At 37.6% G+C, this 27954-nt stretch overlaps 6 protein-coding genes and 1 pseudogene across 11 annotated transcripts; 5 read left to right on the top strand and 2 right to left on the bottom strand.

Moving 5' to 3' along the window:
* The first annotated feature begins 35 nt into the window (after nt 1-35).
* HMT3 (homocysteine S-methyltransferase 3) lies at nt 36-3259 on the top strand. Its single transcript, XM_021972488.2, has 7 exons — nt 36-329; nt 1381-1437; nt 1527-1717; nt 2011-2140; nt 2367-2570; nt 2660-2731; nt 2925-3259. Exons 1-7 carry the CDS (start codon nt 150-152, stop codon nt 3090-3092), a joined length of 1002 nt encoding a protein of 333 aa, XP_021828180.2. The 5' UTR covers nt 36-149; the 3' UTR covers nt 3093-3259.
* Nucleotides 3260-4285: 1026 nt separating this feature from the next.
* On the top strand, nt 4286-7369 carry LOC110768672 (LOW protein: PPR containing-like protein). Of its 2 annotated transcripts, XM_021972503.2 has the most exons (2): nt 4287-4884; nt 4971-7369. In XM_021972503.2, the coding sequence occupies exons 1-2, from the start codon at nt 4837-4839 to the stop codon at nt 7119-7121; spliced, it is 2199 nt and encodes a 732-aa protein (XP_021828195.2). In that variant the 5' UTR covers nt 4287-4836; the 3' UTR covers nt 7122-7369. The 2 variants fall into 2 exon arrangements, with proteins under 2 accessions (XP_021828193.1, XP_021828195.2); XM_021972501.2 differs by having other exon boundaries at nt 4286-7369.
* Nucleotides 7370-7498: 129 nt separating this feature from the next.
* On the top strand, nt 7499-10556 carry LOC110768671 (disease resistance protein RPV1-like; annotated as a pseudogene). The gene is made up of 4 exons (XR_015826249.1): nt 7499-8167; nt 8499-9603; nt 9770-10048; nt 10140-10556. The product of XR_015826249.1 is annotated as a disease resistance protein RPV1-like (transcript).
* On the top strand, nt 10425-11845 carry LOC148297118 (inactive disease resistance protein RPS4-like). The gene is made up of 2 exons (XM_088246958.1): nt 10425-10678; nt 10798-11845. The coding sequence occupies exons 1-2, from the start codon at nt 10425-10427 to the stop codon at nt 11675-11677; spliced, it is 1134 nt and encodes a 377-aa protein (XP_088103084.1). The 3' UTR covers nt 11678-11845.
* A 67-nt stretch (nt 11846-11912) lies between these two features.
* Nucleotides 11913-15538, bottom strand: RDM1 (RNA-DIRECTED DNA METHYLATION 1). 3 transcript variants are annotated; one of them, XM_088245358.1, is made up of 4 exons: nt 15304-15442; nt 14308-14531; nt 13171-13347; nt 11913-12468 (listed from the first exon to the last, which is right to left on the bottom strand). In XM_088245358.1, the coding sequence occupies exons 3-4, from the start codon at nt 13328-13330 to the stop codon at nt 12089-12091; spliced, it is 540 nt and encodes a 179-aa protein (XP_088101484.1). In that variant the 5' UTR covers nt 13331-13347; nt 14308-14531; nt 15304-15442; the 3' UTR covers nt 11913-12088. The 3 variants fall into 3 exon arrangements, with proteins under 3 accessions (XP_088101484.1, XP_021828199.1, XP_088101485.1); XM_021972507.2 differs by lacking the exon at nt 14308-14531 and having other exon boundaries at nt 15304-15538; XM_088245359.1 differs by lacking the exon at nt 15304-15442 and having other exon boundaries at nt 14308-14534.
* A 175-nt stretch (nt 15539-15713) lies between these two features.
* Nucleotides 15714-17638, top strand: LOC110768674 (Pentatricopeptide repeat (PPR) superfamily protein). The gene has a single exon (XM_021972506.2). The coding sequence runs from the start codon at nt 15714-15716 to the stop codon at nt 17364-17366; it is 1653 nt and encodes a 550-aa protein (XP_021828198.1). The 3' UTR covers nt 17367-17638.
* Nucleotides 17639-17749: 111 nt separating this feature from the next.
* Nucleotides 17750-26293, bottom strand: ATSUV3 (ATP-dependent RNA helicase). 2 transcript variants are annotated; one of them, XM_021972504.2, is made up of 16 exons: nt 25851-26292; nt 24724-24856; nt 24075-24196; nt 23771-23961; nt 23310-23450; nt 22518-22640; nt 21689-21766; nt 21354-21522; nt 20211-20323; nt 20006-20086; nt 19303-19368; nt 19119-19183; nt 18906-18951; nt 18709-18825; nt 18256-18347; nt 17750-18174 (listed from the first exon to the last, which is right to left on the bottom strand). In XM_021972504.2, the coding sequence occupies exons 1-16, from the start codon at nt 25912-25914 to the stop codon at nt 18063-18065; spliced, it is 1713 nt and encodes a 570-aa protein (XP_021828196.1). In that variant the 5' UTR covers nt 25915-26292; the 3' UTR covers nt 17750-18062. The 2 variants fall into 2 exon arrangements, with proteins under 2 accessions (XP_021828196.1, XP_021828197.1); XM_021972505.2 differs by lacking the exon at nt 22518-22640 and having other exon boundaries at nt 25851-26293.
* Nucleotides 26294-27954: the final 1661 nt, after the last annotated feature.

Below are 27954 nucleotides of genomic sequence, written 5' to 3'. Positions count from 1 at the left end.
GTATTCCCTCTACAAAACGCTTCAAGAAGGTGGCCGCATTCATTAGTTACAAAAAAAGATTCATAAAGAACTTCGGCTGCCCCTTCAAGTTCAGCTACAACGCAAAGCAGCCAAAAGTGCTTCTCTGTTCCGCTTTTACTCCTTGTACCATGGGCTTAGGAGGAGGACAGGAAACGTCGTCGTTTGTGAGTGATTTTCTGGAAAAGTGTGGTGGCTATGCTGTTCTTGACGGTGGGTTTGCCACTGAGCTTGAACGACATGGAGCTGACCTCAACGACCCTCTCTGGAGCGCCAAATGCCTTATCAGTTCTCCTCACCTCGTCAGAAGGGTACTTCTTTTTTTCTTTTTTCTTTTTTGGGGTGAAGAAAGGGTACTTCTTCAGTTGCCCTATTCTCCACTTTTTTATTTTTATATTTGGTTAAATCTTTTCTCTGCTCTTTTGCTTGCTTATTTTTTTTCTTTCTAGAATCCCGTAAAGGGAAAAACTTAAAAAGAAATGCGAATAAAGGCGCAATAATATCCTCTACTTTATGTATATTGTATTGCATTCATGACATGTTTACTTACTTGGAAGGGAAATAAATAGTATGTTTATTTACTCCGAGGAAGGAGAGTGGGATTTATGCATTTTTTGATGTGAGTAAACGTGGGGAAATTAAGAACTGAAATAATTTTAACTCTTTTTAATACTCCTTTCTGATAAGTAAACGTCACGCATGTTTACTTAATCTGCTGCTAAAAGACCATCATTTTTTCTTCAAAATGCAGAATAATTTCTTTCTATTTTCCTCTTTTTCCATTTTGTGGATAAGGTAAATTAATCTGCTGCTATTTCAAAATAATAAAATAAATCATATTCTAAAACTAAAAGTATATTTTTTTCTGTCTTGAGATGTATTTTAATGCATATATATATATATATATATATATATATATATATCTTTAGTGGGTGTCTGTATTATAATCTCGATTAAAGATGAGAGCCGAGTCATTCTAGGTTGTATTATAGTAAGTGAAGCACGTCAGCTTCTGACAGCAACGTGGCAAAGCACAAATATCCAACTCAGATCTGACACCTGTCTTTTCATGCAACAATTAATAAAAAAAATATTAATGACGGTCTAAAATATTGGGCCATCTTAAAGTCTAATCCCATTTCATATCCTTATGGGCACGGCAAAGCTTAGGCCCATCAAATATTTATTCTTTTTTTAAGATATTAAAAGAGGGGAATGTGAATATTTTTTTTTTCTGAAAATTCTTTTAACTATTTGAGCTACAAATCCTTGCAAATATTCATTTTCGTGCCGTGTTTTAGAAGAATATTTTTTCGTTTTTCTTCTATTAACTTTAGTGAAAAAAAACCCAAAACCACACAGGTACACTTGGACTACCTTGATGCTGGCGCAAACGTCATAATAACCGCGTCTTATCAGGTAATTAATTTTGTTTATCCCACCTCATTACTTTATAATTGTTTTTTAATAACAAAGTTAATTATGTTGTTATATTTTCTGTGATACAGGCCACCATTCAGGGTTTTGAGGCCAAAGGTTTCTCTAAAGAAGAAGCCAAAGCCTTGCTTAGGAAAAGTGTAGAAATTGCAATTGAGGCAAGGGAAATTTATTATGACAAATTGCAATCAAGACGTCCAGTTCTAGTTGCAGCATCTGTGGGCAGCTATGGGGCATACTTGGCTGATGGCTCTGAGTATAGGTCAGTGAACTCAGTGATCCATAAAACTTTCACTCATTGAACCCAAATTAATTTACAAAGCAATAGCTAGATTTCTGAGCAATGGTAATTTATAGGACCCTAAAAAATTCCTGAATGTTTCAGCATATGATTTTGTAGTTGGAACAAGAAAATGGAAGCACCCCTGCATGTGTTATTTTCTTGTGCATTGTTTTATATGGTTTGTGGTTCATTTTTTTTGGCCTGGTTGTGTTCCTATGTTCCTAGATGATTAGCTGAACTCCTACACTGAATTTGCTGTTTTCGTTTTGCAGTGGGAACTACGGTGATGCAGTTACTGTAGAGACGTTGAAGGATTTCCACAGGGAAAGGGTACAGATTCTGGCCAACTCGGGTGCTGATCTTATTGCATTCGAGACAACTCCGAATAAGATAGAAGCAAAGGTAGATGCCATTTCTTCCCTTAGTTGTGCCTATGTGAAACATAATATGTTTAAGGCATATCATGCCCCATTGTTGTCCAAATGCCACATGCATCTTGAATTAGGCTCATGCCCTGTTTATTGATGGGAAAAATATAACTCATGAGGGTGTTTCAGTCATGTTTAGACAAGAACATGGAAAATTCCAGTCTGGTTTGGGCTAAATTCCTTGCTTGAATGTGATGCAGGCATATGCTGAGTTGCTTGAGGAAGAAGGAATAGACATTCCAGCCTGGTTTTCCTTCAATTCTAAGGATGGAATCAATGTGGTCAGTGGCGATTCGATCTCAGAGTGCGCCTCTATTGCAGATTCATGCAAGCAAGTTGTTGCCGTTGGAATCAACTGCACACCTCCTAGATTCATCCATGGACTGGTTTCATCGATTCGGAAGGTCTGATTTTTGGTCAATTTATTAATTTATGTACTCAATTAGCCCCTTGAACTTCTGAAAAAATTCTTCTGTTCCCATCTAATTTGCAGGTTACAAGCAAACCAATAGTCATATACCCCAACAGTGGTGAGACTTATGATGGTCTGACCAAGCAATGGGTGGTGAGTCTCCCTACTTTTTACAGAAAATACTTGTGTTGCAAGACTCTGAATCTGCACCATTGATCATGTTGATTGTTGTTGAAAATACTCACCATAGAAAGAGTAGCAAGTTCTTGTCAAGCGTATGAAATCTGGTCTGAAATTGTTCCATGGTCTTGAAAAATTCTGAATGCATGTTAATTTTCGATTGCAGCAATCAAGCGGGGCGGTCGATGAAGAGTTTGCAGACATAGTGATAGGCAAGTGGCGTGAGGCGGGGGCTTCTCTATTCGGAGGCTGCTGCAGGACAACTCCAAACACCATAAGGGCCATATCTAGAGTTCTCTCCAACAAGTCTTCTGCAATTAACGAGGATGCTTAAATGAGTTCCAAAACTGAGATGTAAATATTTCTCTAATTCGCTAAGAATAAAAGCTTTATATCCCTTCCTTTCCTTGTTTTGTAACTCAGAGGAAGCAGTGAAAATGTCACCGTGGTGAGCCTGTTCCAGAATAAAAGTGTTAATTTCAAGGGTAAAATTTTCTGGCACTTTTTGAGGTTTAGGTTTATTCTGTTGCATTCTTACATGTAGCCAAATAAACAAGGGAATCATGAAAAAAAATGACTCATTTTAAAAGGGCCTTCAAATCCTTTTTCCAATTTTTGTAGAAATAATTAAAAAATGACTCATTTTGATAATTTTCTCGCGTGATGGGAGAGATAGAAGAAGAGGTAAGGCCATCTCCAACGGAGGGCAAAACGTAAAATTTTGAGTTTTAGCCCCAAATTTATTCTCCAATACAAATATAGGCCAGGTCATAATTTCTGCCCAGGCACTAATCCAGGTCGAATTCCGCTCAGCTTTTGAGTCGGACCTAAATTTTCGAACATGTTGCTTATTTGCTTATTTTTGTTTTTTTTCCTTCTTAAATCAGAGCTTAAACGTTTACCTCCCATCAAATGCCCATGATTTTTTCTGATTAAATATAACCTTATAAAAAAGATCCAACGGCCCAAAACGATATCCAGGCCAAAATGTTAATTAAATAATCTAACCTTAATATCATCCTAAAGTATATAAATACACACTTGTTTGTTGATAGTATGTGTGTTTGTCCTTTATCATTTATGAATTAAATTTTTGTTTTCAAAATTAGATTTTTCTTTTTGATGTTAAAATGTTCAGATTAATAAATCACGATGGTATAAACCAAAATTAACTTAAGAAAAATTAAACACAAAATATTTTTTTTGAGTTAAACGATTCTTAAATAATTAATAAAGTTACAGACTCAAATTTTGAGTCTTGTTGGGTTGGAGGAAAAAAAATGTTTGAGTCCGGATAATACATGAACAGTTGTATTTTGAAGGGGAAATTTGGGTTTAGCCTCATTTGAGTTGGAGATGGTCTCACATATACGCATGCAACCCGTATTGAGCAAAAAAGCCACCCTCAAGCGAAATACCTAAATACTGAGATCTCCACTTTGCAATTGTTACCATTATCTCCACTATCTCAATTTAAGTAGAGGTATTTGGTGTATTTTGTTCTTTCAACTTAAAAATCAATCATTTGTTTTTCTAAATGTTTGAAGAAATTGTCAACTTTTTTTTTGGGTTCAAAAACTACTAAATGACGGATATTTTAGATGTCATTCCCTTCACAGGAAAACAGAGGAAAAGAGGTAATTCAAAATTTCTAAAAGAGAAAGAAAGAAAATAAAAAAAGTTCTGAACTTTGAACAGTCGGCGTACCAAGTTTGAAGTAATTCAGTATCGTTCAAGCCAACCGCAATGCAAAAGGAAGCATTTCAGTTAAGTTAGTTGACAGTTGGTGCAAAACCCCAAACAGGCAAAACAGATGCATCCCAAAATGGCTGCAACGCTTCAACTAAGTCCTCTGGTCTCAGCCACCCCAAGCTTCGTAGCTCCCACAAACCAAAGGGAACCCAAAACCATGGCCAAGGACACTTCCCCAACTGGGTCACTCAGAAACTGTAAAACCATGAACGAAGTCAAGCAACTTCACTGTCAAATAACTAAAAAGGGCCTCAGAAACAGACCCTCTACTGTTACCAAGCTAATTACTACATGTGCCGAAATGGGCACCCTTGAAAGCTTAGATTATGCCCGGAAAGCCTTCAACTTGTTCCTTGAAGACGAAGAAACAAAGGGTAATATATTGTTCATGTACAATTCTTTGATAAGGGGTTACTCTAGTGCTGGACTTAGTGATGAGGCTGTTTTGTTTTATGTTCAGATGGTGGTGAAGGGTATTTTGCCCGATAAGTTCACATTTCCGTTTGTGCTGAGCGCTTGCTCCAAGGTTGTGGCTTTCAGTGAAGGGGTTCAGCTCCATGGAGCACTTGTTAAGATGGGTTTGGAGGAAGATGCATTTATTGAGAATTCTTTGATCCATTTCTATGCTGAATGTGGGGAGTTGGATTATAGCCGAAAGGTGTTCGATGGAATGGCCGAGAGAAATATCGTGTCGTGGACTAGTTTGATTTGTGGTTATGCTAGGAGGCAGTTTCCAAAGGAGGCTGTTTCTTTGTTTTTTGAGATGGTGGCAGCTGGTATTAAACCAAATTCGGTAACCATGGTGTGTGTCATTTCTGCTTGTGCAAAGTTGAAGGATCTTGAATTGAGTGAGAGGGTGTGTGCTTACATTGGGGAGTCGGGAGTGAAGGTTAATACGCTTGTGGTAAATGCACTTGTTGATATGTATATGAAATGTGGAGCTACTGATGCTGCAAAGCGGCTTTTTGACGAATGTGGGGAAAAAAACTTGGTTCTTTACAATACAATTTTGTCCAATTATGTGCGTCAGGGACTGGCTAGGGAGGCACTTGCTGTATTGGATGAAATGCTTAGACAAGGTCCAAGACCAGACAAGGTTACACTGCTGTCTGCAATCTCTGTTTGTGCACAACTAGGCGATTCTCTGTCTGGAAAGTGCTGCCATGGTTATGTGATCAGAAATAGACTCGAAGGTTGGGATGCTATTTGTAATGCCATGATTGACATGTACATGAAGTGTGGAAAACAAGAGATGGCCTGCAGAATTTTCGATAATATGTCGAACAGGACTGTAGTGTCATGGAACTCATTGATTGCTGGTTTTATCAGAAGTGGTGATGTGAAATCAGCTTGGCAGATGTTCAATGAGATGCCGAAGAGTGATCTTGTCTCTTGGAACACCATGATTGGTGCTTTAGTCCAAGAGAGTATGTTTGTGGAAGCAATTGAGCTTTTTCGGGTGATGCAGGCTGACGGAATAAAAGGAGATAGGGTGACCATGGTGGAAGTGGCATCTGCCTGCGGATATCTAGGAGCTCTTGATCTTGCAAAGTGGACCCATGCTTATATTGAGAAAAATAAAATTGACTGTGATATGCGGCTTGGCACAGCCTTAGTTGACATGTTTGCTAGATGTGGAGATCCTCAAAGTGCAATGAAAGTGTTCAGTAGCATGGCGAGAAGAGACGTTTCTGCTTGGACTGCAGCCATTGGAGCAATGGCCATGGAGGGAAATGGGGAACGGGCTCTAGAGCTTTTTGATGAAATGATTAGGCAAGGGGTGAAACCAGATGAAGTAGTCTTTGTGGCTGTATTAACAGCATGCAGCCATGTTGGGTTTGTGAAACAAGGGTGGAACATTTTCAGGTCAATGAAGTCAGTCCATGGAATTTCCCCTCATATTATTCACTATGGTTGCATGGTTGATCTACTAGGCCGAGCCGGGCTCTTGGGAGAAGCTTTTGATCTGGTAAAGACCATGCCAATGGAGCCTAATGACGTCATTTGGGGGACTCTCTTGGCCGCTTGTCGAACCTACAAAAATGTCGAAATTGCATCATACGCAGCCGAATGGTTATCCAAGTTGCCTACTCAGAGGACTGGGATTCATGTGCTTCTATCAAACATATATGCATCTGCTGAGAAATGGGCTGATGTTGCAAAAGTGAGGCTACATTTGAAGGAGAAAGGGATACACAAGGTGCCCGGATCAAGCTCCATAGAGGTCAATGGAATGATCCATGAGTTTATTTCTGGTGGTGATACAAACACAGAGAAGAGCCAGCTTACATTGATGCTACAAGAAATAAACTGCAGACTGAGAGAAGCCGGCCATGTTCCTGATTTGGACAATGTCTTGCTTGATGTTGATGAGAAGGAAAAAGAGTACTTGCTCAGTCGGCATAGCGAGAAACTTGCCATAGCTTTTGGGCTGATCGGTACAGGGCGAGGCGTGCCGATTCGTGTGGTTAAGAATCTCAGAATGTGCTCTGACTGTCACTCCTTTGCCAAGTTAGTGTCAAGATTATACAACCGGGAAATTATAGTTCGGGATAACAACAGGTTTCATTTTTTCAATCAGGGGCTTTGCTCTTGTAGTGATTACTGGTAATAAAATTATAATTCAAGGCTCGCATTTGTACGTAAGACATTCTTATCTTCATCTTCATGTTAGGACCCTATCACTAGTCTATCACCTATATTTTCCATTAAGAATAAAGGCTAGCAGTGTTCCTTATTTGTAGGGAATTAGTTGTCATCTAGCTGGCCTGTGGCCATCTGGCATTTGAGAGTCTGTATATATCCTTCTCGTGGTTTCTGAGGAAGGCATGAAATGAAAAAGTTGTTTTCTTCCTTTTATTTCCAATTGCTATTTCCTTACCTTTTCCAAATTAGGTTTTGGATCCCAACACTTCAGGTCTTGTAGATTACAAAAAAGGAATATAAAAGTATAAATTCAGTATATAAAAAAACAGTGAAAGACCAGCTGTCGACTTGGTTCAGTCATGTGAACGCGTCAGTGACAAAGGAATATCAAACCGAAGGTTCCTCACTTTTGACTTTACATTCATTTTTGCAGGCAGCAGGAAGCTGCTTCCTATATGTGATAAAGCACAAGGCCTTAATATAACAAGAGATAGTTTCTGACATGAATATGGTTTCTATGGCCAATCAAGCAGCCTCTTCTTCCTCTTCTTCTTTCTCCAATTCATGCACGTATGATGTGTTTCTTAGTTTCAGAGGTGAAGATACACGCCATAATTTTACAGATCATTTGTACAGTGCTTTGGTTCAGAAGGGAATCAATACCTTCATAGATGATAAGCTCAAAAGAGGAGGAGAAATATCAGCATCACTTCTCAAAGCAATTGAAAAGTCAAGGATTTCTATAATCGTATTCTCTTCAAAATATGCAGCGTCCAAGTGGTGCCTGGATGAACTCGATAAGATCCTTGAGTGTAAAAAATTGAGGCAACAGAAAGTGTGGCCCATTTTTTACAAGGTGGAGCCCTCGGATGTAAGGCACCAAAGAGGATCTTTTGGTGAAGCGCTTGGTAAACATGAATGCAAATTCAAGAATAATATTCACAAAGTGCACAGATGGAGGAAAGCTCTTTCAGAAGCAGCCAATTTGTCTGGGTGGACTTTTTCAGATGGGTATGTATATTTCTGACGACTATAGTGCATTTTTTGTGTGTGTGTATATTTCAGGGCTATTTTCCTTTTTAAGCCTTTTCTTTTTGTTAAATTGGTTAACATATAATGGGATATTGATTTGTTAAATCTTTAAGAACACATATCGTATGAAGGACAAGTTTTGACACATTCTAATTGGAAGGTATTAACATAAGTGAGGTAAAAAGAGTCAAAACTAAGGTTGAGGCTGACTAAAACAGTTGGGTCGATTGGTTGACTAAGTTTTGAGGTAAAATATTCTCTCTTTTAAAGTGTCGTGTTGGTTTATGAAATCTTTTGTATTGTTTTAAAGTGACAGGCATGAATCTCAGTTTATCCGTAAGATTGTTGAAGATGTCTCAGCTGAAGTATCATACCATGCATATTTAGATGTGGGTGCACATCCAGTTGGAATAGAGTCTTATGTAGGAGAAATCGATAAAATTTTAGAAGTTGGGGAAAAAAGTATTCGCATGGTAGGGATATGGGGAACTGGTGGAATTGGTAAGACAACAATTGCTAAAGCTGTTTATAATTCAATTGCCCATAAGTTTGGTGGTAGTTGTTTCTTGGCAAATGTTAGAGAAAACTCAATGCCACATGGAGGCCTAGTCCAATTGCAAGAGACTCTTCTAATTGATATTCTGAGGGTTAAAAAGTTGAAGCTGACTAATGTTGATAAAGGAGTCGATATGATAAAGAAGATGTTGAGCAATAAAAAGGTTCTCTTGATTCTTGACGATGTGAATCAATTGGAACAGTTACACAGCTTAGCTCGAGGGTCTGATTGGTTTGGATCAGGCAGTAGAATTATCATAACGACAAGAGATAAACATTTGCTAACTGCTCATGAAGTATATTTTATATACAAGGTCAAAGAATTAGATTATCATGAAGCTCTTGAGTTGTTCAGTTGGAATGCATTCAAAAGAAATGTACCTCCGAGCGATTATGTGAAAGTTGCTAGACGTGCAGTACACTATGTTCAAGGCCTTCCACTAGCTCTGACAGTTTTAGGTTCTCATCTATGTGGTAGAAGCATAGATCAATGGCAAGCGTCATTAAATAGTTACATGAGAGTTCCTAACAAAGAGATACAAGAGATTCTCAAAATAAGTTTCGATGCATTGGAAGATCCAGTGAAAGAAATTTTCCTTCACATTGCATGTTTCTTTAAAGGTAAGTATGTAGACTACGTGACACAAATGCTAGAATGCTGTGACCTCAACCCTATGATTGGTATTGAACTACTTGTAGAAAAGGCTCTCATAACTACAGATGGATGTCGGGTTTTGATGCATGACTTGCTAGAAGAAATGGGTAAAGAAATAGTTCGTCAAGAATCGCCCAATAATCCAGGAAAGCGTAGCAGATTGTGGTTTCACGAGGATATTTATCACGTGCTAACAGAAAATACAGTAAGTATAACTTCTGTTGTGTTATTCAGCTTGAGAAGCAAGCCCAAATGATTATAGTTTTCTTCTTGTCAAAATTCTGAAGCAAAATATTTATAATTTGGAAACACGTGTAACCAATTTACACTAATGGTTTTTCTTTTGTTCTTTTGTTCTGTTTCTACTATAGGGAACAGATACAATTAAAGGCATTATGATAAAGGTGCCCGAATCATATAATCAGATATGCTTGAATGCTAAAAGCTTCTCAAAGATGAAAAGTCTTAATTTATTTGTGAACTATGATGCGCACTTTTCTGGGAACATTGATTATCTCTCTAACGAGTTGAGGTGGCTTGACTGGCCTGGATGTTCTTTACAGTCTCTGCCATCTAATTTTCATCCAAAGAAGCTTGCTGTGCTCAATATGCCTCAAAGCTGCATCACCAGACTACCGGACGGATTCAAGGTACTTTAAAGTATTCATCCATTATTTTTCTCAAACATTTATGCTGAAGATTTCTTTGAAGCTTCATTTGATTCTCTTTCTTGTTTCACAGAATTTGCCAAAGTTGACATCTGTAGATTTTGAAGGCTGTAAGTTCTTAGAGAAAATCCCAGACTTCACTGGAGTCACAAACTTAGAGAACTTGAATCTAGATTACTGTACAAGTTTAGTTGAGGTTCATCCTTCCGTTGGATTCCTTGATAAACTTGTTGTGTTGAGTCTCAGGGGCTGCTCTAACCTCATGAAGTTTCCAACACAAATAAGCTTGAAATCTTTAGAAGTTATGGAGCTGGGCAATTGCTTTAGGCTTGAGAATTTTCCAGTAATTGTAGAAAAGATGGAATCCTTAAGATATATGAATCTACAAGGCACTGCCATTAAAGAATTGCACTCATCAATTGGATATCTCATTGGGCTTGAAGAGTTGTACTTATCAAATTGTGAAGATCTTACAACTCTGCCGTGCAGCATTTATGAGTTGCAAGATCTAAAGGTTCTTGACTTGCATTGCTGCAAGAGCCTTCGAGAAATTCCAGAGCTTCCACCAAAGATACGTTGGTTAGTTGCGAGTGATTGCGAATCATTGGAAAGGTTTTCAAAATTGTCAAAGATATTCAAACACAAAGAAGAATCACGAGGGATTTATTGGATGAACTTGTCTAATTGTTATAGATTGCGTTCTAATCTGGGCTATGGCGTGGCAAAAATTGAAAATGTTTTTCTGAATCAGGTCTCTATATCCTCTCTCACTCTCTCTACACAAATATATATGTGTACACATGTGCGAGCACACACACACATGTAGTTAACATTGTTATTCTTGTGTTACAGGCATCTTCTGATCATGACTCTGCATTTGACGTTGTACTTCCTGGATATGAGGTTCCGAAGTGGTTCCCCTATCGTAAATGTGAACTTCTTATTGAAGCCCCTCGATATAGGTGTGGTATATGTGAATTTTCTTTTGAAATTCCTGCAACAGTCCAATTGGAGAGCATAAGATTGGCTTTCTGTGCTGTTTTCAAAGTCGTACAAAATAGTTCTGGTTGGCATTTTGGAGCTACAATTTCCATCAGTGATGTATGCTTAGAGCGTGATTATAAGTTTTTTTCTTGTTCAAGAAAGACAGCGTCTGCTCATGTGTGGCTCAAGTATATTCCATTAAGGACTTGGAAGAAGTCACAGATATTTGAAACACAGCCTCGGTTTCATCCTCATAGATGTCGAGTTAGATTTTACTTTGAGAGCGGCGCACGACCAGTTTTCTTGAAAAGCTCAAGTGTTGACCTACTCCTAGTATGCGACCAGGATGATTTAAACTACGGCACGGCAGTCAATCATCAGCAAGAGGAGTTGCTTTCTGAGTCTTTGAAACCATTGAATCCTCAAAAGCGGAACCTGCAACAAAGAGCCTCAGTTCTCATGAAAATCGATGATGCTAACATCAAACATCATCAAGAGCAACCGCTTAACTTGTCTTTGGAACCAACGAATCCTCGAAAACGGAAGCATAATGAGGAAAGAAGGCATCATAGAAAACAGAGGGATGTTGAGGAGCAACCATCCACTTCAACTTCACCAATGATTTAGTGGCTTGGTCTCTTATCATGGGCAACCAATCGTTGGTAGTTTGTCACTGTCAGAAATGAAAGCCTATTCCATCAGAATGATCTTATTTTTGTGTGTGCTGAGGATCTTCTTACAAAGTGGCACGCTATAGCCTGTGTTTTGAATTCATTGATAATCTTTTGTTCTTTTTGGGTTAGTGTTCAACAATTTTGTGCTAAGAGTAGACACGTAACATTAAAGTAGGAAGAGAAGGGTGGAAAACAAAATATGCCTTTTATTTCATCAGGAACTACACACACAAAATAAAAAATAAAAAAGAACAGACCAAATCTACGAATTTATTGACCCAAAAAAAAATCTACGAATTTAACAAACATTTTACATGACAAAATTAACAAGCAGAATGTAACAGTTGTTAAAACCAAAGGCCTTTCATGATTTGCTTCTTAACTGCGGAAAGATGGAATCCACAAAGGCATGGTGCATCGGATCTGATAGCCAGAGATTGGCTATATGATAATGAGATGAGGTGTGCCGGTGGACTTCTTCCATGAGCCAGATGGTGGCTTCGGCTTTACACGGATGAATTATGGTATCCAAGGGCCTGTACTCTTCCTCACTGCCCATCCTCAATTGGTCCCACTGTTTTAGGAGAATATTGGTAAGGTAATGCAAAGGTTGTCCATATAACTGCTTAATGGATTTGCCTAACCCCATCCATGAGGTAAATGGAATAACAGAGCCGCGGTGCGCTGGGATCGGGATCTGCTTCATGTACTCCTGATACATCTCTGCCCTTCGCGCCAAAGCACCTATAGTTTAAAGCATGTTCAGAGGACTTAAGGAGACCAAAAAAGCAAACCACCCTAACAGCATTGGAGTCATCAAGGCTACTAAGGTACCAGGAAAGAAATATGGTAAAGTGCCATAGTGGATATAAACAGCAACCTATTAGCCACTCATTTTCCTAAAGAGGTTATCACATATCGAGATTACTATATTCAGCGAAAAAAAGCTCAAACAACCCCAACTATGACATTTACGAGTACACATGTTCTTCATCTTAGTTAATAGCATTGTCACTGACAAGTTTAAGAATGGCCAATTATGTACCCATTACAGTGCAAAATAAGGAAAAATAAAACTTGTTGGACTATTAATCTTAGCAAATAAGCATTTTGGTAAAAACTGGTAATTCATTTACTGGAACAAACAGTATTGCATCACTTGGATCAGAGATTTTCACAGATTCATAATTTCTCGATGACATTAATGTAGTCTAAACATGATAGAGCGTGCATAAGTTTACACAACTATTAAGTTTCTCGAACTTGAAATATACCATTTCAGTTGGACTACATTTTTGTTAATATCTTATTTTAGAAAAAGAAAAAGAAAACATAAAATTTGCTCTACAACATTATAAATAAATCTTAATTGACACTATAATTTCAACATACATTAGTTCACCAGTTTCAGTAAAACAAGGCTCTATATCTTGATTGTGCAATTACCTTCAGATGTTCTTTCTTTGGCAGGTTGATCAGATGTGGTATTATTGGTTAACTGCTTGCTATCAGACTCAATATTGGTTTCCATCTCCATGTCTGAGGAAGAAGAGTCATCTGATGATATAACATCAACCTGCTCATCCCATGGAAATGCCCTCTTCATGGTATATGGACTGTAACCTGCATAGGATAACTCATTCAGCATTCATATGAATTAAAACCACAGAGAGCCGATATAAAATAGATGAAAAACTTAAAGCTCCCAAAAGAACCATAAGTTACTCATTTTGTGCAGCATACACACCACCCACCCACCATAAAGCATTAGTGCGATAAATTAGCTACTGGAGAGGTTCTTAGAGAAAATTTCAGAATCTGGTGGCATTTGGAACACGAAACATCCTATCACCAATTCTGTCACTAATCTTTAAATACAAAGACAATAATGTTCGGATAAAATCAGATTCGAGACAATGTCTGCAGGCTGTTCAATTCCAAAACATGGCTGACCACAGGGGAACAATTGCTAAAATAATGTTTGCCTACTATTAATTCATAAATGAATCCATAGGCAAGAACTAAGGCCAACCAGATATTAGACATATGAATAACAGATAAAAGGCATGCAATAAACTGCACACCTAGATAAGGCATGCTGGACTGCTAATCTCTTAATTATAAATCACAGGTCACTCAATTCTCATGATACACGCTATTTAGGGTACAAATCGGTTCTCCTAGAAGCAAACCAAACATGAACTTTCAATATGATTTCATGCAAACAGATCTTTTGATTTCATCAACTCTGTCCTTTTTACCACTGAATTCTACCAATTTTGTCAAGTCTGCACAGCATGCTTCCAGTGAATTTTCAATGACCCATTTGCCTGACTTGCTTGCATTATATGTTAAACAATTAAAAAACACAAAACAAACACATTTCTATTTACATTCTTGACTCTTCATACTTTTCCAGAAATGGCAGAACCATATCACCCAACTGCTTAATTAGAAAAAGAAAAGAACAGAAATTTAGTTCCTTCCTCGGGAACAATTAACTTTAGAAATTAGAAGGCCCAAAGAAGAAGAACGAAAGAAATGAATTGCAGAAAGATCACTAAAGAGAGCAACGGGACTGACCTTTAAACAGCAAACGGAAAACGATTATTATTAGAAGATGTAATTCTGCTGCTGTCGAAGTTTCTTCAGTTAGTTTTACCAATTCGGGTCGTATTTGTACAAGACAAAGTGGAGAGAGAGAATTCCGTTGCGGGCTCCACCTGAGACCCGTCCACTCAATGTTTTAACTCTACAACTCATAGGTCGACCCGACCCGACCCTAATATGTAGAGGACCGTCTCTACCTTTGACCATAAATAAGAGGCTTCTGTTTAGTAAGACTGAAAAGAGAGTTAAAGAATTGTACAACTCAGAAACTAAACACTTCGATTTGCATTGAGTAATGCTATTTGGACACACAATATTGACACACTTAGTGACACCCGCTAATGTGTCAATGTATTATTCGCTGAACAGAAAACGAGGAGAAAAGAAGAGCAAATGATACATTGACACATCAGCGGGTGTCACTAAGTGTGTCAATATTGTGTGTCCAAATAGCATTACTCATCATTTTAGGGCTCAAATGATTCCTGAAGTAACGAGGATTCAGAATATCACACATACATTGATGAATCAAAGAGAGATTCAATAATTAAAAGAAAGATCGATTATTTGGGATCCTTCTTTTCTTCAAACAGTATGAATAGAGATAGAATCAGACCGATTCTCTAAATGCCTTTATGGATATTCCTCAATGTCCCGGCTATTCACGGAATATGGTGTTCCATGTTGGTTCTTCAACTAAATTATTTGTTCTAATGGTTGTTCAACTCTTGCAAACTAGTCCTATCGTCTAACTCCGTCAATATTGCTATTACTTTGAGGATAAAATCGTCAATTTACACTAAAATATTAATAAATTAATTAAACATATAAAGAAAAATACTATAAAAATCAGAATTTAAATTTTTTTAAATAAAAAACTAAAAACTGAAATGCGCTAGAGTGAAAAAAAAATCCAAATATTCAATCTAATTGAATACACACACAAGAAAGAGGAAAAAATTGGCTCACCATTAGAGGCCGATCGCTTGCCGTGGTTGCTCCGCTGCGTGTCCATGAACATATTCATCCTCTGCACCTCCAAATCATTGGCGAATTGCATCCTCTGCTTCTCCAACTCCACCATCTGCCTCAACTTCTCGGCCTCCACTCTCTGATACACCTCCCCGAACCTCTCAATCGCTCTCGCCAATCTCTTCAACCCTTCTTCTCCTCCTCCGCTATCCCTCTCCCTCTCCCTCTCCATCTCAACCTCATACTTCTCCTCGTCGTCCTCTCCATCTCAACCTCTCATCTAGAATTGGAATAACTGTCAAAAGTCCTATTTACCCCTAAAAAGGTTGCATGTACTGCTCACAATGATTTAATTTGACAGAAAATGTTACATTGATTGGCAGTCTTTCCCTGTCTCTCGCCCAAAAATGCTTCCAAGGTTCCAAAATCCCAACCTCTCTTCCATTTCTAAAACCAACATCAAACTGCTGCGTCACTTGTTCTGCAATCCTCTGTGCACCTTGACTGAGCCAACCCCAGTCAGTGAAGTCACCGAGTCTCCCGAGCTTCCAAACTGGGTCAAATTCTTCGACACTAAACGCCCAGAAAAGGCAGATCTTGATGAGGATTTTCTTATCCCTTCTCTTGCCGATTGGGTCGAGGCTCAGAAGCTCAGAGACCCCAGAAAAGCTCTCAAGCGCCCGCTCAGCGAGACCGCTGATACCGACGACATCCATAAAGTCTGTAGAATCTTGAAAAATGGGTATCCATCACCGGAAAATGCTGCTCAAGCTCTGGATGGGTGTGTTTTGGATTTATCAAACAGTTTGGTGGAACGGGTTTTGAGGAGGTTTAGCAATGAATGGGTTCCTGCTTTTGGATTCTTCATTTGGGCAAAAGCACAAACAGGTTATAGGCATCCGCCGGAGGCATATAACTCAATGGTTGACATTTTAGGCAAGTCCGAGAATTTTGAGCTTATGTGGGAGATGGTTGAAGAAATGGTCCAAATTGGAGGAGGGTATGTTACTTTGGACACAATGAGTAAGGTGATGAGGAGACTTGCAAGGGCTGGTCGGTACAAGGAGGCAATAGATGCATTTCGGGGGATCGAGCGATTCGGCGTAAGCAAAGACGTGCTGTCCTTGAACACTCTCATGGGTGCATTGGTGAAGGAAAGAAGTGTTGAGCATGCCCATGAAGTTTTCTTGGAGTTTAAGGAATCCATACCTTTGAATTCTCAAACTTTCAATGTTCTGATACATGGGTGGTGTAAACCCAGGAAGCTAGACATTGCTAGAAACACAATGGAGGAGATGGAGAAGCACGGTTTTCGTCCCGATGTTTTCTCTTATACCTGTTTCATAGAAGCATATTGTCATGACAAGGATTTTCGCAAAGTTGATGAAGTTCTTGGTGAAATGAAGGACAAGGCTTGTGAGCCAAATACCGTGACATATACTATAATAATGCATGCTTTAGGGAAGGCAAGGGAGATAACTAAAGCTTTGGAGGTTTATGAGAAGATGAAAATGAGTGGTTGTGTTCCTGATACTTCGTTTTATAACTCTTTGATTTTCCTTCTTGGTAAAGCTGGTAGGCTCAAGGATGTTCAGGAAGTAGTTGAGGACATGACAAATCAAGGTGTAAAGCCGGACACTTTGACGCATAATACCCTGATTTCTTCTGCTTGTGCACATTCGCAGGAAGAGGCTGCTCTCAAGTTGCTCAAGAAAATGGAGGAGGAATCGTGCAAGCCGGATCTTAAGACTTATGCCCCGTTGTTGAAGTTGTTTTGCAGAAAGAAGAGGATGAGGGTGCTCTGCTTTTTGTTAGACCACATGTTTAAGAACGACGTGAGCATTGAAGGTGGAACTTATGCACTCTTGGTACGTGGGCTTTGTAGCAATGGTAAGCTTGAAAATGCTTGCTCATTCTTTGAGAAAATGGTGTCGAAGGGATTCGCTCCAAAGGACAGCACATACAACATGTTGATAAAGGAATTGGAGGGGAAGAGTATGGAGAAAGAGAAGAAACATGTTGAAAAGTTGATGTTGCAGGCAAAAGAGCAAGAGATATAGGCGACTCTTTCTGCCACTGAATGCCCAATGTTCAAGATGAGTAATGCATCAGAGTCATGCGGATTTGTACCCTTGGACCATTATCAAATTATAGCATCTCTTTTTCACCATTATCAAATTATTGCGCCGAGACACAACTGGTAATCTTGACCATTCCCAGAGAATTCCCAAGACATTGCTGTTAACAGAGATGCATGTCTTCGATGTAAGCAAATAGAGATAATTTAAGATCAATTTTGTTTTGAAATGTTGGTCTCTTTATTTTGTACTCAGTTCATCCAAAAAACATGTTTGGTGAGAATCAGGACATATTTTGCCGTGTAAGTTTTAACTTAACCCTAAAACAAAAAAAGGAAAATAAAATAGTAGCGAGAACTCCAGTGTGAACTTGTAAGGAGAATGGGGAAAGAAGAAAACTCTTCCATCAACCATTATTGTCATGATGTCATCCAATGTTGCATACATACAAAGAATAATACAATGCTTTCCATAATTACAAATTTAAACTACTTTTTTGTGAAAGAATATAAACTACTTTTCAGTTTGGGAGCTTAATGCTCTTTCTGAGAAGTTGATGTGTGGACAGATAACACACTGAAGGTGAAGAGAAGATTCCAAAGGTTTCTCCTGGCCTCTGAGCGATCCAACTGAGCATAGAAGAGAGGGAATAGACATGCTGAAGGAACGATAAATATCTCACAAGAACTGTCTTGTTTTACGGAATAACGAAGTTAAGGGAGTACGTGGGGCTAATCTCTTGGACCTCGGCTTCTGCCATCCTAATCTCTCCAGAAAGTCTTCAATCAACCTACAATTTCAAAGCAGAACAAATTAGAGATACAAAGAAAACAGAAACCAAAAAACCAATGTCAGTTGCAAGTGAACTCACATGCTGCACATTGACTTCTGCGAAGATGCCAGCTCACGGTCTGGGAATGATTCCTCTAACCGGAAACTCAACCAAACATAAAGATCCAAAACCTTCAATTTTGGCACCAACAGAGAGATCTTATCAGAGGCTGACCTCACAGAGTAGTTTCAAATGAAAAGACATTACTTTTAAGAAGCTCAAGTCAAAGAAACCATTTATCTTATCGTTCTGAATACATAGTACGGTACCGAGTACTTTCAGGTAAAGTGCAAGTACATATTTATACAGGAAGCTGATGGATTTTGTCTTTTGGCATCTGCCATTCTGGAAATCATTTCCAAAACTAATTCGTACGAGGTAGAATTTAGTGATTTCCATCAATTGGGTTTGGGAGTGAAACATTCCATGGTGAAATTTGGAAGTTAGAACCCCACATTCCTTCTCAGGAAATATCTAAAGAAACAATATTACCTTGTGAATGGATTCAAGCTCCTTGAGTGCAGCTTCTGTTTGTGGTACCTTAAGTGTCCCTGGTGTGAATATTTCTCGAAGCCGAACAATGCCGGTATTTGCATAACTTTGAGCAAACTGTACCAGGACAGTCGTGTTATAATGGCTTCCCATTAAGATTAAACAGTACACACTCAAGGACAGTATATTAATTTTACCTGTGTAAGACCCTGGGATGAAATTTCATCATCCATGTCAACTGGGCTGCAGATCACAATGATTAATGAATCTAATTCTGAACAAGTTAAAAAGCTTACCCAACATGATTGTTAACTAAATTTTCTAAATCAAAGAGAAGACCTATTGAAAAGGTAAATTTCATTCTAAAACTTAAAAAGACAAACTCAGGTAGAAGTCTCTCCTTTATTTACCTTATACAGAAACGGTACTTATCTTGCAACCCAAGAGGCAACTCATCAATAACAGCTGCAACTTTCTGATCAAAGTGAAGGTGGAAGTAACCAACAAAAAAAGTTGTCAAAATCAATTGTTAACAAGAAATACCATGTTGAGTTCCCTGACTCATTTAAAATTAACCAAAAAGCACAAACATACCAATACTTCTTCACAGTTAGCAATGAAATAATTGTCTGATAATTTGGCATTCTCTACAAAATGTGCCTGCCAACACGTAGGGGAAGGAAATGATATATAAATACATAATATATCTCATTAAACAGGAGGCTTAAACTTCAATAAAATAGAATGTCAACAATCAAATTAATTTTTGGTTAGCTGATAATTTTCATTTTGTTTAAAGTTTTCAAAGCAAACACGAAATGACCAATCTTGGATTCATCTCTTACTATTGTTCAAGATGTGTAAATCATCTAAAAAGTTCAAATCCACTTATAGATTGACCCTGCTATTGTGAAATCCATTATATGTTTGGTTTCAACCAGCAACAAGATCGAAATCGCTGTCCGTGTGAAGTACAAGTGAAATGTAATCAGCCGGAATAATTTCCCATGTTTTAATTTAGAAGTAGCTTCAACTGTCAACAAGCTTCACCTATGCCCTAGATGATACTTATTTTTTACACTTTCTTTTATTTGATAAAGTATTCCATGACACACTAATTTAGTTGAATTGATCACCCTGAGCACATCTTTGTAGTGTTCCTCTCTAATACACACATGTACACACAAACATATGTAAGCTCGTATGCATGCGTTCAAAGATACAGAGCCCATGAATAAACACATACACGGGAATAGATACAAGTTATAAAGAATATAGAGATAATAATGAAACCAACCAGTATTTGGTAGAGACCACATTCTGGGTGTAAACGTGAATACATATACATAAGATCAAAGGTAGGAAATAATCCAGCACTCTGCATTATAACAATTGCACCCGGTTAGAGGACAAGAGACACATCAATGTGAACTGAGATCTAGAAGTAGATGCATCATAAGAATCAAATAAATGTTCTTTGCAATAGATAATAGCATAATCACCTCAAGAGTTGGAGATGGGGATTCTAGTGATGAATGAAGCAAGGGCAGATCATCTGCATTTAAACAAGTCACTTCACCAACAGGAAACTTTGATCCATACCTGCCAGCTCTTCCTGTAAGAAAAACCAGTATGTTCATCCAAACATACAGAACCCATCATTTCAAGGTAAGAGTATAAAAGGTTACTATTTACACAAAACAATTATAAGTTAGTGGAAATTACGAAATTTTCAACATAACACACCACAGCACCTTCATGCACTATAGATACATCACAAGGATATGGGAACCTATAATTTTAGCTCTTATCATTATGGTAAAGTATCCACCATTTATGAAGTATTTCTTGCAGTAACTAGAGGCTATGAGAATGCACGGTAATGACACATTAATGCCTTAGAGCAAATCAGGGATTCTTAAAAGCAGGGAGTATGAATGATGCACACACCTCATAGGTTTTAATATGACGATTACATAGAGCACTAACAGATACCATGAAATTGTGGTCAAAGTAATAAAAGATTTAAGACGAAACAAGCTCTTAACAGACTTGTTCATTTTTAGACGAGGAAGATGTTTTCATGATGCCTTTTCTGGCACTTGTGGTTGGAGAGTAGTAGAGCGTTTGAAGGAGCTTAAAAACCTCATAACATACCAAATCCAAAAATTGGTTCGTTAAAAATTTCAAGAAATCACCAACAGAAAGATAAGAGAGAAGGGGAAGAGTGAAGGAGAGCTACAAACAATAGCTCGGAACTTTAGAGTAGATCAGAAATTGTCGCTGTGTAAGTTGATGAAGATTCATGGGGTGGGGGAGGAATAGACTAAGGATTTACACCATGAAATAGACTTAGGTTGTGCTTCTTGGTTAGGAAAATGCCTCACAGAACTGGCATAGACTAGAGTGTATGAAAGGTATTATATAGGTTTATATAAAACCAGGGTTTTAGGATTGATGTTCGGAGGCCTAGATTTTGGGAAGATTTATTTGGGCTGCCTTGATAAAATTCTGAAGAAATTAAATACAGATAAAGTTACAAATAGGCTACTAGCATTAGCATCAAACTAAATTATGAACCTCACCTATATGGACTTACAAGTTTAAACTTTAAAGTATATGCTATTAACCCAAAGAAGGAGTACCTGCAATTTGTTTGACCTCAGCTACAGTGAGGTCCCGGTTCTCAAAACCATCAAATTTCTTCATTGTTGAAAATATGATCCGTGAAATGTTCAGATTAAGACCCATCCCAATTGCATCACTTGCCACAAGAACATCAAACTCGCTGCTTGCATCATTGAACTTTGTTGCCTGCAGTCCTAAAGGGTATATTAACTGAGAAATTGTGGTGATCATAGAAGGTTTAAACTAGAAAGTCAATCATTACAACCAAAAACATCCACAATTGAATTGGAATCTGCATTTTATTCTTTTACATTCAAAACAGTTTAGCAAGACAGTAAGCTTGAACTAATACCTGTCTTGTTCGAGTCTCTGGTGGGAGTGAACCATAAACAACAGAACAAAGATGCTTTCCCCCATTTTCAATTTCTTTCTAGCAATACAATAAACGATACAAATGCACTTTGACAAGTTAGTACAACGGTAATACCGTAAATGAATAGAATCAAGAAAGACAAAGAACATCAACAGAAGTTCAAACAGCATCAGCAATAAAAAGTTTGTAAAAAAAAAAAAAAAGGTCCTTTTTGAGCCCAGAAACAAAAGTAAATATTAGTATAGCAGGGAAACATTTTCTACTGAGACTTGAGAGAATAGAATGAAGCTTTCTCAACCAATGACCATTTTTAGACTCAAAATTTTCCTTTAACACCCAAATTCCTTTCTAGTGTCTCTTTTCCAAGTCTCATCTCATATGTACCTCAAAGTAGAATATATTATCACTATCAAGACTCAGAGAAGCTATCTCAATTATTCCCATCCAGCCAACAAAGGGAAGTCACGCATCTCATACAAGATACACACAGTCAGTTCAGTCTTTATAGAAACTTGGATGCCATTTCTCATCTTCATTTCTTTTCCCTCCAGAGAAGAGCTTATAACTAATAAAAGTTCTAGAAACTCTTCTTCTTTGGGACATAAAGCATACCTAACTAAATAAATAAAAGTTCATACCGTACAAGATAAGCTTGAGTTTCAAACATAAACACATCAGGAAACTAATCTAAGAAGATGTAACTAGGAAAAATATTGAAAGTAGGTCTTGCGTTAAACATAAACTGCACACACGGGCACCTACATATTTCATGACATACAAAAACAAATACAAGATTGTCTATCACTACCTTCAATTTGTATATTTTATGACGTGAAAAGGTTACAATGCAGTCGCCTGTCCTTATATTAGAAAAGGAACCGAGAGGAACCTTCATTGGAACAAGAGGTGATAGTCTCTCATAGAAGTTAACCTAATCAAAACCAAAAACAAGAACACATTGAGAGGAACAAAGATAAAAACAAGTGACAGAAGGAAATCGGAAGAGCATTACTGAATACACACATCATACGCTCATAAAAGCACTTAACCAATACAATCAATCTAAGGAGATACAAATCATGAGCTTCTGGTTTATTGAAGTTGATGGGAAATTTTCATTCAAATGTCAAACCGTTGTATCCTCAAAATTTTAGACAAATCAATGATGTCCCGAATACATACTTTGTCAAACGATCCAAGGAAAGCATGTGGACACTCTCAAAATTTATCAAAATAAAATTCAGAATATATATCCCTCCCTCTCACTCATATAGCAAACTTTCATAAGTGGAAACCAGAATAAATACAAAGGAAAATCCTCTAACATCTAGTTTCTGGCTGAAAATACAGTAAACATATTATTGAAATTGCAGTAGGCTTCTCATTATTGTCTTTCTGAAACAATCAAAGTGAAATGAACTTACAGCATGGACATTACAGTTTGGGATCTTTATTAATAGTTCAAATGAGTAAAATACATCCACAGAGAAAAATACCTAACAAATAATTATGTAGAATCCTTATCCCTCTGGTCCAATGCAAACTACTTTACTAAAACAAGAAAGACTTTAGCAAAGCTGGCTCCAAAAAACCCTATTACCTCAATATGATCACCGGTCACTTTCAGTATTTTCTGAATAAGAGGAACAACAGCTGGATCTCCACAAAGGTGAAGTTCGTCAGCAGAAATTCCTAATAGAGCACGTGTGAATGAAAAACCCCTTGTCTTACAACCCAACATCTGACCAAGGAGAAAAAGAAAAAAAAAATTAATCCAGAAAACAGAGAAAAGTTTTCAACCAACTCTTGAGTTAACTTGTGAAGGAAAAATGTTCTTGGGCGGTCTGACCGAAAACTCTAAACAAAATTTCTGACTCATACTTGGATACAAACAAGTACTTAGATCATTTCCTTGAACGTGCACTAGTCCATATGCCTCAATAATTTTCCATTTCCACCAAACACCACAATCTCAATTAAAACAACACAGACTGATCTTTAAAAGTTTTCTAAAAGGTAGGAAGCAAATCTCTAGAGTCCACATAAATAAAATCAACTTGCCTGAATTTCGTCAATAATGGCACAATGGTAGTGGGAGGTTACATCAGCCATCTCAACTGTCACAGCCGTATGTTTTGCACCATCAATCTCCTCTCTTTCTTGTCCTGTAATTAGATCACAAGGAACATTTGCCTTGTTCAACCGTTTGGCAACCTCCCAAGCCAACAATCTCAGGGGACCACAATATATGCCTGCAGAGAAGGGAAAAAAAATACCAAACTATATTCAAGGCATTATTATAACAGCTTGTCATTAATTACCTGAGTAAACTGAATAATCGAAACCACTGCAACTCACAACATACCAGATGGACTTGATTCGAGTCGCTTCAGAGCATTGTGCGTTTTACCACTGTTTGTGGGACCCATGTGCAGGATAACCTTGCGTTGCTTACTTCGAGCTTTTGGATACCATGTATGAGGAGAACTGAAATTTGACCACATTCAATCACGAGGATAAAACTAAAGGATGCTAAATGCTCTTCATGGAAAAAAAGAATATAACAATCCAAAGAGGAATGTAAAAGGAAAATGACACATTGTTGGATCCTAAGTCCTAAGCTTTGAGCCTCTAGTAACAGCTGTATGTAAACTCCAAGCTTGGCTCCATTTATCCACTTGAAGTACAATATGAGTGACCAAAATTAGAAAGATACAGTAAGAAGTTGAGAAATCACATTATATCGAATCGTAAAATTATCATACCACATATTACATATGATTTTTTTTTTATAAAATGACTGTTTAAATATCTAAATTGAACCTACAAAGCAAAAGAATAAAATCATTTTCGAAAGCGGGAACAAAAGAAAATACAAAAAAGAACAAACTCATCCAGAATGCTATGCAAGACAATAGGAAACTGGTAGTTATACTTTGCTTCCAAACAAGTCTTACATAATTTACAATTGCATATCCAAGGCAATAAATAGCTACGAGCAACAAATTTCTTACGTCAGGTCTGTAAAATCAAACTTTGTGGCACCACTGGAGCTACTATACTGCTTTGTCTTATCAAAAACATCAACCAAAGTTGCGACCTTCAATTCCAAGTGCAGGCAAAAGGGCCCCATATTACCTGCTAAGCCTGTGGAAATGTAACAATAAGAAACAACATGAAAACAGAAAACGAGTTATAGCAACACTTGGATTATGAAATTACACATGAATCAATCTAGAAATTCTGAATTAGCAAATCCCAAAAGCTCATAACATCCTTTACAGACTAATTACAAGTATAAACATGTCGGCTTATGAAGCCGGCGACATCTACAAATTTTAATGAATATATTTTTGGTATATTAAAAAGGTAAACAATACCGATCTAATTTTTCTCTTCATATCTATCCACTTTTTTGGAGAGAAAGAAAAGTAGGCCAAGAGAGGAAGTCAGGCCACATTTCTCTCAAAACAAGCATGCAGTGCACGCATGCTCTTGATGGTAAAAAGATAAAAGTGGACTAAAGAACAATACTCAACCTACTACATTAGAATTAGCCGTATAATTGATCTTCATTTCGCGTTTCCCTTTCCCTCATTACCCAACAAAGTTGGGGAAATAAATCTGCTAAAATTTCTGATAAGTAAGCACATGAGAATTGGAAAATGGAAAAACTATACTTGTTCCAGTTTTCACAATGAGTTCCAAACATGTTGTAAGTACTAATATTTGAAACAAATTAAAAATGGCAAATAGCAGAACCCTCCTATTGGATAATATTATATTTAACATGATCAAATCAAATCACGTAAGTCAGATGATTGCATTAGACTCACGAATGCACTGGTGATTTCTCAAGTTACAGGAATGATACATAACGAACACTCCTGCAGTTTCTAGGCTAGCAATTCTCAACTGATATTTCAACAGTTCAATACTTACGCTCAGTTTAATCTCACTAAAATCAAATTTCTAAACTTGGGTTGACTTTATTCATCCTAAAAGAAGAACATTCCGTAACCAAATAAAAAGCAACATAAAGCTTGCTCTTTTCTCCACCGTTTTCTCATCAACCAAACACCTTATAACTACAAAAGCAACTAAATGAAAGGAAAAAAAATGTGGGTTTGAAGGAACGAACCGTGGAGAGTGCGAGAAACGCCCACAGATGAAACTCTTCGGGAAAGTATTAACGATGCCGCCATTGTTACGGGTTTAAATTTTCCAAAACAAAAAAGAAAATTATGGCAAAAACGTTACTGCTATTGTTGTTGTTGCTGCGTTTATGAGGATTAAAGTGTTAAAGAAGAAAAGAAAAAAAAAATCTGTGTGAGTTATGAGACATGTTATAGGAAAAAGGTTTGGTTCTTCTCTCTCAAAACACTCAAAAGTGCCGAACTCATTCTTCGGGTTCCCTTGGGTACTTGGTGGGCTTCAATTCTCTTCCACCGTTGCTCACTCAACTTTCAGTTTAGGTCCTAAAAGTAGAAAATTGGATACCTGGTTGTTAAAATATAATACAAACCCTCATTGCCAATTTGTCATTCATGATTGAGATTTGAAGGTCAACGTACCCAATGAAAAGGGTTTGACGACCTCTAATCTTATATACAAACCCTATAAATACCCCTCTATTTAAAGCTTTCCTTTCGGGCGTCCTCAAGCTTTCAGTCCAAGCTCCACTGCCATTCTGTGTTGGGTTGGGTTCAGTTTCACACTGGGCAAAGCCCTAACGTCATACCTATAGAACCCACAGACCCAAATGAAAAGGGCATGATGCAGTTTGCTTTGGTTTCGGCCCAATATTGATGTGCCGGTTTGGTTTCAGACCAACATTTATGTGTATGATGATACGGTTTGGTTCGGTTTCAGCCTGACATTGAATCATCGCAGTTTTGATTTGTTCGGGTTAGTCTCAAATTAGTAATGTAACCGAATCAAACCAAATAAATTCATTTAAAGATCGATTTGGTTCGATCATTCTAATCAAGTAAAAATCTTATGTTCTTTTTACATATATCAAAAACTTAACTTTTGATATTATTATTTTTAAATTATCTGGTTATATACTAATGGGAAAGTTTATAAAAGGATGATGGCTAGCCGATAATGCTTACGGGAAAGTAGAAAATAACAAATTGAGGATAAGTGTATTGATTAATTAGTTGAAGAGGCTAAAATGAGGAGGTTGAGTGAGGAGGTTATTTGAGGAGGTGAAATCTCACCATCAACAACTAAAAACAAAGTACATGGGGGGGTGCATTGGGGGGTCCACATCCCTTTTGATGGTGAGATGGGCCTCCTCAAATAGCCTCCTCACTATAAATCCTCATTATAGAAGCTCCCTTAGTTAGTCGGGTGCACTATGAAGCCCATCTTCTTAGATGTATGGGCTATGAACCGATCCCATGCTTAATCCCAATCACCATTGGGCTGGAGAGACTTAGATTGTCCCTTGGAAATGCACATAATCAGGACATGAGGGATCTGGTTTCATAATTTGATTGCTCTAAGTCTGATTGTTGGGAAAAGCTTTGTCTCATGTGTTGACTCACAATTACAGGACCATCCTAATGGAGCAAATTTAATTTCATAAGCCTTGAGATATATCCTCCACACAATCGAAATGTATCTATTTAGCCGGCCCTAGTCATATTGAATGCTGTGTTAGGGAGCTTCATGAGTGACAAGACTATTGAAATGGCCAGAACCTCATGATATTTGGTAGAAAATATAAAAGGTGATATAATGCAAGGTGGGTGCTAATGCTTCAGCCCGCCAATATTGTACTCTGTGAACTACATTTAGCTCATCACATCTATATCCGCATTTATTAAATGTTGTTAATATCAATAGGAGTGATAGTTAGTGTTGAGGCACATATATTTTACTATTTGGATCAATACAAACACCGACACGATATTATCATTATTAGTTTTGTCGAATTTTCTACATTTTAAAAGCATACTACATATAATTAGGGGTGCAAGTTGGATTGAAAATTCTGATTTTGGCCGATTTCAACATTGGAAAGTTCTGATATCCAAAAATTTCAAAATGAAGAAATTGAATCGGAATTAGAATATATTTCAAGACTAAATAGACATAGACGAGTTAGCCTAGAAATGATTTCATATTGTAGGACGTACAATGTCACTCAAATTCTAGGGGCTCTTCAATTGTTTTAGACTAGGTCAAATCATTTCATCCTTTTTCAAACTTGAAATACGGTGGTCCTATAACAT

The sequence above is a fragment of the Prunus avium genome, chromosome 1 (assembly GCF_965620075.1).
Source record: "Prunus avium chromosome 1, drPruAviu1.hap1.1, whole genome shotgun sequence".
In the NCBI taxonomy this organism is placed as follows: Eukaryota; Viridiplantae; Streptophyta; class Magnoliopsida; order Rosales; family Rosaceae; genus Prunus; species Prunus avium.
This window is presented reverse-complemented; position numbering and strand designations above follow the sequence as displayed.